General features: G+C 46.2%; 1 protein-coding gene across 2 annotated transcripts in view; it reads right to left on the minus strand.

The window, feature by feature from the left end:
- Positions 1 to 9,066, minus strand: part of EEFSEC (eukaryotic elongation factor, selenocysteine-tRNA specific) — a 264,366-nt gene extending 255,300 nt beyond the window's left edge. Inside the window, exon 1 of one of the 2 annotated variants that reach the window (XM_033210885.1) lies at positions 8,668 to 9,066. In XM_033210885.1, the coding sequence (XP_033066776.1) occupies positions 8,668 to 8,983 (316 nt within the window). In that variant the 5' untranslated portion in view covers positions 8,984 to 9,066. The remainder of the gene's footprint in view (positions 1 to 8,667) is intronic. The other variant, XM_033210884.1, reaches the window with a different exon arrangement.
- Positions 9,067 to 10,924: the final 1,858 nt, after the last annotated feature.

Here is a 10,924-nt window from a genome sequence, read left to right on the forward strand (position 1 = left end):
AGTCAGACTTAGAAGTCTTTTGCAGCCCTCCTCAGCTCTGGGCAGGGAGGGCTCAGAGAGGGTCAGAGACACACAGGAGATACCGCTAAAATGGTGTGTACAGAAGGCAAGAGGTCCAGGCGACAAGTTGCAGTGCTGTTCATTAACAACCGAAACAAAAGACTGGGAGACAATACACTGTTAATCCTCGCAGCCACCAGAGGACTATAAATTGCCAAGCCAAGATACCAGCATTTTTCAGCCCTCCTCTTTCCTGCTAGAGTTAGATTGAGGATGAGTCTAAGTCCCTCACCCCCACCCAAGTCTTTAAAACATACATTACTGAATCTTTTTGAAGTTGTAACCCTGAAAGATTTATACTCTAAAATGGATTCAAGAAAAATACTGCTCTGAACCACTACAGGGGGCTGGAATGGACGGGTACACTTTTTCATTCGCACTGAGAATGCCAGCGTATAAGCTGTGCAGTCAGATCAATGTGGGTTCAAACCTAGTTCTGACACTTACTAACTGGGTTCCCTGACCTCTGAGCCATGGTTTTTTTCCATCTATAAAATGGGAATATCAACTATTACCTCCCAGGAATCGTGTGAAGATTAAACAAACAAATCAAAAAAACAGCATACGGACAAGCACTAAATAATGGTAAGTACTATTATCACTGTTAACCCCACAGCACCACTTATCTGTGGCCACGTGGATCAAGGGAGATAAACCCCAATTTTCTCTAATATAGGATTCGTGTGTGTGTGTGTGTGTGTGTGTGTGTGCACGCGCGCAGTGGAATTAGAGCCAGCTTTATATTTTATATTTGAAGATATATTAAACTTCAGAGATATAATCACAGAACTCAGACAACTGTTAAAATTTCCTTCTCCTGGAGATAACATATTCCACAGGGGGGTCTAAGTCTTTCACAGTAGGAAGGAACTCTAACAAGAGCCCGATCTCCCAGGGATGCCAGGTGCAGGTGCAGCAAGAGAAAACCACACCTGCTGCCAGCGGGAATCCCTGCGCAAAAATCCTGCAACTTTCTATCAAAAGCTCAGCCCAGTCATGTCACACACCTGCTTTAACAGGCTTCCAAAGAGTTCCAGGACCCTGAGGAAAAATCTACACTAAGGGCCATTCTCTAGGGTCTGGCCCTGCCAACCCTTCTAGCTTCATCTTTAGCACACCTCCCACACACCACGCCGATTTCCAGCCATGCCTAAATGCTGGCAGTCATCTCTGATGTTGAGACACAATGGCATGTTTAAGGCTCAGAGCCTTGTCCTCGCCTAGGAAAGGTCTCCTTTTCCCATTTGCACCCTATACTCCACCCCCCAACAAAGTGAGTTACTCCTGCTTTTGCCCTTGTGCAAAGAACTCCAGAAGATCACTTTGTACACAGCAGTGTCCTCTCCTGGGTTCTGCTGTAAGCTCCTAAAGGGGAGGCAAAGAACCAACTGTATAATTCACTACAGGCCAGGCCCTAAGCTAGTTGCCTTCTGTCCACTAACCCACAAAGAAGGTTCTCTGCTCACTAAAACTGACTAGCCCAGGAGCTGGTACACAGGCTTCATTCATCCAGAACTTACTGAATACCTATCCTATGCCAGGCTCTGGCCCACACACTGAGAACACTGGTGAATGAGACAGATAAGGTTCCTGCTCTGGTCTCATGGAGCTCACATTCTAGCAGAGGACAGACACTCGACAAGTAAACACATGAAGAACATCAGGTAGTGAAAAGGGCTGCTGGAGCAATGAAACAGGGACATGAGAAAGTATGAGGGGGTGAGGGTTGAAGAGACAACTTTAGATAGGTGGGGCAGGGGAGGCCGCTAAGGAGGTGCCATTCAAGCAGAGACTTAAGGAGCCAGACATACCAAACAGAGGCAACAACAGGTGCAAATATCCTGAGGGAAGCAGCCGCTGGGCCCACTGGAGCAAGAGAAATGAGGCCAGTGTGACTGAAGGTCAGAAGGGGGAGCAGTCGTTGATGGGATCCTTGATGGGACTGGAGGAAAGCAGAGCCAGACCATTGTCCTATGGGCCATAAAGAGGCTGGATTTTACTCCAAGCACAATGAGAACTCACTGGAAAGTCTTGTCAAGTGTAGGGTTGACATGATCTGATGAACACTTGTAAAAGGAGAGCAATGCCCACTGTGTAGAGAATGAATCAGAGGGAGGAGAATAAGCAGGCAGGGGGCAGAACTGTAGAAGTCCAGGTGCCATAAGCCAGGATGGCCTTGGGGGCCATTTCAAGAAGGCAAAGATGCCCACGAGTTTGTGGACCATGAGGTGAACTGAAGGTATTAACTAGATCCAGGTTAGGGGTGGCAGAGTTAGGTTCCAACACCAGTCCAAGGCACTTTGCTTGGGTTTCCTCATCTGAGAAGTAAGGCTAACTAACACTCCCATCACACAAGGTGGTTGCATAGATGCAAGTTCCTGGCAACAGGCCTGGGCCAGAGCAGGCACTCAATGGGGAACACCTTCCCTTTACAAGAAAAAAAATGGTTTTTTCTCAATTCCCTGAAAAGGAAGGTAGGCCTCTGATCTATTCAAGGAAGAATGGTAGCAGCCTTGGTCTCAGCATTCCATTGCACTCAGGCCACATTTTAAGAAGATAAATCTCCCTACTCCGGAGCTGCGACAAAAGATGAGCAACAATGTACATACAAAAATAAGTTCTTCTTCTACAGTTTTAGTCTAAAGAAAAAACTTGCCAAATTCTTTGGGGAATTACAATTGGTTATATAGGACCAGGCAAATGCTGAAACTTTTTGCAATATGAAGTTTCCCTATAATTGAGGCATACTTCAAAGATATTGTGCATTCAGTTCCAGACCACTGCAGCACAGTGAATATCACAATAAAGCAAATCAAATTTTTTGGTTTCCCAATATGTATAAAAGTTATGTTTACATGACATTTCGTCAATTAAGTATGCAATAGCAGTATGTCTCAAAAAACAATAAACATTCCTTAATTTTAAAATACTTCATTGCTAAAAAATGCTAATGATTACTGAATCTTCAGCAAGTCATAATCTTTTTGCTGGTGGAGGGTCTTGCCTCAATGTTGATGGTTGCTGACTGATCAGGGTGGTAGCTAAAGAAGGTTGGGGTGACTGTGGCAATTTATTGAAATAAGACAATGAAGTTTGCCACAACAGTTGACTCTTCCTTTTATAAAAATTTATCTGTAGCATGTGAAGCTGTTCGATAGCATTTTACTCACAGAATTGCTCTCAAAACTAGAGTCAGTCCTCTCAAATCTTGCCACTGCTTTATCAACTAAGTTTACATAATATTATAAATCCTTTGTTGTCATTTCAACAATGTTTACAGCATCTTCACCAGTAGATTCCATCTCAAGAAACCACTTTCTTTGCTCATGCACAAGAAGCAACTCCTCATCCACTCAAGATTGATCATGAGATCTAAGCAATTCAGTCAATCCTCAGGCACCACTTCTCATTCTCTCTTGCTATTTCCACCACATCTGCAGTGACTTGCTCCACTGAAGTCTTGAACCCCTCAGTCATCCATAAGGGTTGGAATCAACTTCTTCCAAATTATTGTTAATGTTGATATTTTTACCTCCTCCCATGAATCACAAACGTTCTTTATGGCATCTAGAATGACAAATCCTTTCCAGAAGGTTTTCAATTTACTTTATTCAGATCCATCAGAGGAATCACTATCTAGGGCAGTTATGGCCTTATAAAATATAGTTCTTTTTTTTTTTTTTTTTTTTTGAGACGGAGTCTGGCTGTGTCGCCCGGGCTGGAGTGCAGTGGTCCGATCTCAGCTCACTGAAAGCTCCGCCTCCCGGGTTTATGCCATTCTCCTGCCTCAGCCTCCCGAGTAGCTGGGACTACAGGCGCCAGCCACCTCGCCCAGCTAGCTTTTTGTATTTTTTTTAGTAGAGACGGGGTTTCACCACGTTAGCCAGGATGGTCTCGAACTCCTGACCTCGTGATCCGCCCATCTCGGCCTCCCAAAGTGCTGGGATTACAGGCTTGAGCCACCGCGCCCGGCCTAAAATGTATTTCTTAAATAAGACCTGAAAGTCAAAATTACTCCTTGGGCTGGGCGCCGTGGCTCAAGCTTGTAATTCCAGCACTTTGGGAGGCCGAGACGGGCGGATCACAAGGTCAGGAGATCGAGACCATCCTGGCTAACCCGGTGAAACCCCGTCTCTACTAAAAAATACAAAAAACTAGCCGGGCGAGGAGGTGGGCGCCTGTAGTCCCAGCTACTCGGGAGGCTGAGGCAGGAGAATGGCATAAACCCAGGAGGTGGAGCTTGCAGTGAGTGGAGATCCAGCCACTGCACTCCAGCCTGGGTGACAGAGCAAGACTCCGTCTCAAAAAAAAAAAAAAAAAATTACTCCTTGACCCATACACTGCAGAATGGATGTTGTGTTAGCAAGCATGATAACAAATTAATCTCTTTGTATATCTCCATCAGAGCCATTAGGTGACCAGGTGCATTATCAACAATCAGTAATATTTTGAAAGGAGTCTTTTTTCTAAGCACTAGGTCTCAACAGTGGGCTTAAAATATTCAGGAAACCATGCTATAAACAGATGTGCTGTCATCCAGGCTGTGTTGTGCCATTTCAAGAGCACAGGCTGAGTAAATTCAGCATAATTCTTAAGGGCCCCAGGATTTTTGGAACGGTCAATGAGCAATGGCTTCAGCTGCATTAGCCCCTAACAAGAGTCAGCCCGTCCTCTGAAGCTTTGTACCCAATCATTGACTTCTCTGTAGCTATGAAAGTCCTACATACCATCTTCTCCATATAAGGCTGTTCCACCTACAGTGAAAATCTGTTTAGTACTCACCCTTATCAATGATCTTAGCTAGATCTCCTGGATAACTTGCTGCAGCTCCTCTATCAGCACTTGTTGCTTCATCTTATACATTTATGTTCTGGAGATGGCCTCTTTCCTCAAACCTCATGAACCAACCTCTGCTAGCTTCAAATTTTTCTTCTGCAGCTTTCTTACCTCCCTCAGCCTTCACAGAATTGAAGAGTTAGGACCTTGTTCTGGATTAGGCTTCAACTTAAGGGAATGTGGTAGCTGGTTTGTTTTTCTATCCAGACCATAAAACTTTCTCTATAAGAGCAATAGAGCTGTCTTGCTTTCTTATCATCTGTGTGTTCACTACAGTAGCACTTTTAATTTCCTTCAGGAACCTTTCTTTTGCATCCAAACTTGGCTGTTTGGTGTAACAGGCCTTGCTTTCAGCCTATCTCAGCCTTCAACATTGCGTTCGTCACTAAGCTTAAATCACTTCTAACTTTTTATTTAAAGTGAGAGACTTGCAACTCTTCCTTTCCCTTGAACACATAAAGGCTATTAACTGGATGAATTTTAATATTGTTGTGTCTCAGGGAATAGGGAGGCCTGAGGAAAGAGAGACAGACAGGGGAAAAGCCAGGAGGTAGAGCAGTCGGAACACACACAACATTTATTAAGTTTGCTGCCTTACATAAGCATTGTTTGTCGCACTTCAAAATTACAATAGTAACATCAAAGATCACTGATCCCAGATCACCATTAACAGATGACATGTGTTTGAAATCAAGTGAAATGTTTGGTGCTTAATATTTGATGAAAAGTTTGAAATATTGTTAAGAATAACCCAAATGTGGCATAGAGACACAAAGTGAGCACATGCTGTTGGATGGGTTGCCTTGAACCTTCGATTTATAAAAAACCACTATCTGCAAAGTACAATCAAGTGAAACACAATAACATGAGGTATGCACGTATGTTGGAAGGGGATGGGGGAACTATAGGGTAACCTGGGGAAGCATGCAAAGTACTCCAGCTTTGGAGTCAGGCAGACCTGGACTGTTTCACTAACCAGCTGCCTTCCTAAGTTCCAATTTTCTCAACTATTAAATGGTAACCACCACGCTCCTTGCAAGGTTTGCCTGGTAAGTAGCAAATACACAAGAAAACTCAAGCAGGCCGGGCGCGGTGGCTCAAGCCTGTAATCCCAGCACTTTGGGAGGCCGAGACGGGCGGATCACAAGGTCAGGAGTTTGAGACCATCCTGGCTAACACGGTGAAACCCCGTCTCTACTAAAAAATACAAAAAGCTAGCCGGGCGAGGTGGTGGGCGCCTGTAGTCCCAGCTACTCGGGAGGCTGAGGCAGGAGAATGGCGTAAACCCGGAGGCGGAGCTTGCAGTGAGCTGAGATCCGGCCACTGCACTCCAGCCCGGGCAACAGAGCAAGACTCCATCTCAAAAAAAAAAAAAAAAGAAAACTCAAGCCAATAAATAGTGTGGTTACCACTATCTTCCAGTTGAAGCAAGGTCCAGAATTAGGTTCAAAGGTCATACAGCTAAGGAAGAAAGCTGGGCTTCAAGCCCAGTTTTGTCTGACTCCCAAAGTATGTCCTTCACCACTCATCTACCCTATTTACTAGAAAACACTAAAAACTTGCCGTCTCATTTTTTAACCTCTGCCTTCCACCTCCAGTCTGGACTGGCTTAGAGTCCATGTCCTAAAATGTATTTTGATGTGACCAAACAGAATTCAGTTATAAGGGGACGGGGTAGAGAATCGTGTGCCCCTTAATATTCACCTGACCAAAACATGGATTGAGGAGAAGACTTTAGATAGTGTGACCCTGGACAAGTCCCTTTACCTCTTCAAACTTCTATTTCCTCTACTGTAAAATGGGGAAATGATCTCAGACTGCCTGTAACATGAAACAGTTGGGAGGTAACAAAGATGAAGTACTGTACTTAATAAGCTCATCATTATAGCTGGGACCCAGAATGCCCAGTGACCAATGAGGCCATCTACCACCAAACAGAATATTGCTGGAAGGAAACACAAGGAAATGGGAACAGAAAGGTAATCGGGTACTGGGGTCAGCAGTAAGAAGTATACTTCTTTAGCTATATACCCTTTTATACCACGTGTTTATATTACTGTATCTTTTTTTCTAAAAATATGTTTAAAGCTCTATCCATATATTTAAGTGCAGTTAAATGGGCTTGGAAAAATAATCCACAAAGGTCTAATAATGATCTTTTCAGCTGGGCACAGCGGCTCACGTCTGTAATCCCAACACTTTGGGAGGCCAAGACAGGTGCATCACGAGGTCAAGATCAAGACCATCCTGGCCAATATGTTGAAATCCCATCTCTACTAAAAATACAAAAACTAGCCGGGCATGGTGGCGCGCACCTCTAGTCCCAGCTACTCAGGAGGCTGAGGAAGGAGAATCGCTTGAACCTGGGAAGCAGAGGTTGCAGTGAGCGGAGATCGCACCACTGCACTCCAGCCTGGTAACAGAGCGAGACTCCATCTCAGAAAAAAAAAAAAAAAAAAAAAAATAGTAGTCTTTTCCTTTGCAGAGATGGAAGGGGTGCAGAATTTAGGACAGAGGAATGGGTAAGGGAATGTTTGCCTTATTTGTGATGTTCTATTTCTTCACAAGTGGCATATATTCATGTATTACATGCATAATTAAAAATTAAGGGTACCTCTTTGGAGGGCATTTTGGCAGTACCGACCACGACCAAAAACACACATGCCCCTTGCCCCAGCCAGTTAGTTCTATTACCCTACATATATACGAACATACCAAAGACTTCTGTTCTAGAATATTCACTGCAACATGGTTTGCAAATACTGGAAACAACATAAACGTCCATCATTAAAAGATTTGTTTAGAAAATGTTGGTACAGGCCGGGCGTGGTGACTCACGCCTGCAATCCCAGCACTTTGGGAGGCCAAGGTGGACGGATCATGAAGTCAGGAGTTTCAGACCAGCCTGACCAACATGGTGAAACCCGTCTCTACTAAAAATACAAAAAAATTAGCTGGGCGTGGTGGCACGCACCTGTAATCCCAACTACTCAGGAGGCTGAGGCAGGAGAATCGCTTGAACCCAGGAGGCGGAGGTTGCAGTGAGCCGAAATCGTGCCACCGCACTCCAGGCTGGGCGACAGAATGAGACTGTCCCAAAAAAAAAAAAAGAAAAAGAAAATGTTGGTACAAGTGTGCAATGGAATCCTATGTGAGCTTTAAAAAGAATGATGTAGCTTTATGTGTACAGATATGGGGCACTCTCCAGACACAGTGTTGAGTGAAATCGTGTCTAACAGGAAGACGGAAAGAGGGATTTATACATATACAGAGATATGCTTGTATTGACATGGAGCCTTTCTGAAATGATATACAAAAACCGGTAGCAGCGGTTGGCTCTAGGAACGGTAATCAGGAGATCAAAGGACAGGTGAATGGAGACAGCCTTTGTATGCATACCCTTTTTGTAGCTTTTCAGTTTTCTTATTTTGAGTTTTCTTTACTTGACCATGTATTATAAACACATTTGGTAGGAATTTTTTGATGTTTGTTGTTTGTTTGTTTGTTTTTTTAAGGAAATCACCTTGCAGCTCGGTAGTGCTGGATGGGAAAAGCTTCCATATCAGCTGGCCTTGAGTTCGAATCTCAAAGCCTCCGCTCGCTTGCTGCGGGGCCCTGAGCAAGTCACCTCCGCCTCTTAGGGCCTCAGGGGCCCCACCAATGAGGTGGGGCGATTTCCCGTCCCGGCATAGGCTCGAGCGAATTCGGACACTGAGCCCGGCCGCTCCGCCCGCGTCCCTGAGCCCGGCTCCCGCCCCGGCCCGCGCTCACCGCCGATGATGGTCCGGATGAGGGAGGCGTGCCCGGGGCAGTCGACCAGCGTGACCTGAAGCAGTGGCTCGCCGGGCTCGGGCTCGGCCTCGGGCGCTGCCTGGAACTCGGGCAAAGACGACCGCAGGCGCGCGGGCAGCGGCACCGAGAAGCACGAGAAGCCCAGGTCTAGCGTGATGCCGCGCTCGCGGCTCTGCGGCTGCTTGTCAAAGGCGGCGGTGGAGGCTGTGGTGCTTAGCGCCCGCGCCAGCGCCGTCTTGCCGCTGTCGATGTGGCCCAGCACGCCCACGTTCACGTTAACTCGCCGCCCTGCCATGCTGCCGCCGCCGCAGCCGCCTCGGACACCAGCCCGGCCCACCCCTCACCTCCCTGGGTAGTCGCCGCGGTCCGGCCCGTTAAGTTGCCCCCCCCGCAACCGGCGCGCCGTGCACACCCGTTCCGTCCCCGAAGCTTCCGCCCTCCCGAGGCTCACGGGCACCGCCAGGTGCTGTGCCCCGGGTGGATGGTCTAGGAACGGGGAGGTCGCCGCAGGCAGGGTTGCTCTCTCACATAGCTTCTGCTGCCTGAAGCCTCCAAGAGCCCGAGATGGAGGGATCCTTCTGAGAAGTGAAGCCATTGGACTTCCTGGGTGAGTGGAGACTTGGAGAACTTTTCTGTAGCTAGCAGGAGGATTGTAAAACGCACCAATCAGTGCTCTGTAAAATGCACCAATCAGCACTCTGTAAAATGCACCAATCAGCAGGATCCTAAAAGTAGCCAATCGAAGGGAGGATTGAAAAAAGGGCACTCTGATAGGACAAAAATGGAACATGGGCGGGTACAAATAAGGGAATAAAAACTGTCCACTCCCACCAGCAGTGGCAACCCTCTAGGGTCCCCTTCCACACCATGGAAGCATTTTGCACTTTACAGTAAATCTTGCTGCTGCTCACTCTTTGGGTCCATGCTATCTTTAAGAGCTGTAACACTCATGGCGAAGGTCCACAGCTCCATTCTTGAAGTCAGCGAGACTATGAACCCACTGGAAGAAACCAACTCCGGACACACTTCCAATCATTCATGTATTGCAGCACGCTCTTACCAAGTGCCTGGTGGGTACTGCTGGGCTACAATGCCTGCTAACATTATATTCTAGGGGGTGAGGGCTAAGTCAAACAATAAAGCCTGAACCAGACCATTTCAGAGAGCGAGAAGACTCCTAGGGAAAATAAAAGCTGAGATAAAAAAAGAGCGGGAGAAGGAGGATAAACAGCTATGGGTCAGGGAAGATATCTAGGAGTTGCAGTTTGAGTTGAAACTCCAGTGTTGAAAGGAGCCAACCATGGGAAAAGACTGTTTGAAGATGCAAGAGGACAACATTTGAAGATGGAAGAGGACAACATTATCTCTAACTCAGAAATTCCCACCCCGAGAGTCTGTAGCCTGGGCATAGGAGAGGCCACAAATCTCTAAATTGAACACACAGTGAATGTGTTGTGATATGCTCTTGCTGGAGAGAGGGTCCACAACTCTCACTAGATCATAATCTAGCGTCTAGAACCACAAAAAAGGTTGTCAGCCACAGTCACCAACCAGAGGTCATAAACCTAAGTCTCTGCTCTGGCCAGGTGGTGGGTAAATCAAAAAGAGCAGTTAACAGAGTCTAAGATGACAGGGAGTGGTGGGGACCTGGGAGAACTGGAGAACCCTTTTCCTGTGCAAAGAGGGAAGCCACTGCTCAGCCTCAGCCAATGATACCAGGCAGGAATGGTAGCACAACGTTGCCTCATCCTTCCATTTTTCTAGAGAAGAGAGTGTTTCTGTAACACTGTGGCGGTGGAGCACAAAGTTCACTGAATCTTACTTTTGCCCTCTGTGATGAGCCAGGCCATGTGTTGATGTATTCACGCTTGCAGTAACTGCCTTCTTCGTTCCACCACTCTGCACTAGGAACAGAGTCCATGTCATAGACTGAATTGTGTCCCTCTCAAATTCATATGTTGGCACCCTGACCCACAGTGTGATGGTATTTGGAGATGGGACCTTTGGGAGGTTAGATGAGATCATGAGAGTGGGACCTTGTGATGGGATTAGTGTCCTTACAAGAAGAGAACAGAAACTTGGTTTCCATTTTCCCATCTTGCAAATAGGGAACAGTAAAAATATGTCTTCCATTTTAAAAATCTAGTAGTAAAAGCAGTAAACATATTTAAAAGGGAGGGTTAGTAAATAGGTAATAAGAGCTTTAGAGGCTTTATGTACCTCTGGGAAACATTTC

This window comes from Trachypithecus francoisi, unplaced genomic scaffold, assembly GCF_009764315.1.
Source record: "Trachypithecus francoisi isolate TF-2019V2 unplaced genomic scaffold, Tfra_2.0 Lachesis_group0, whole genome shotgun sequence".
Classification (NCBI taxonomy): Eukaryota; Metazoa; Chordata; class Mammalia; order Primates; family Cercopithecidae; genus Trachypithecus; species Trachypithecus francoisi.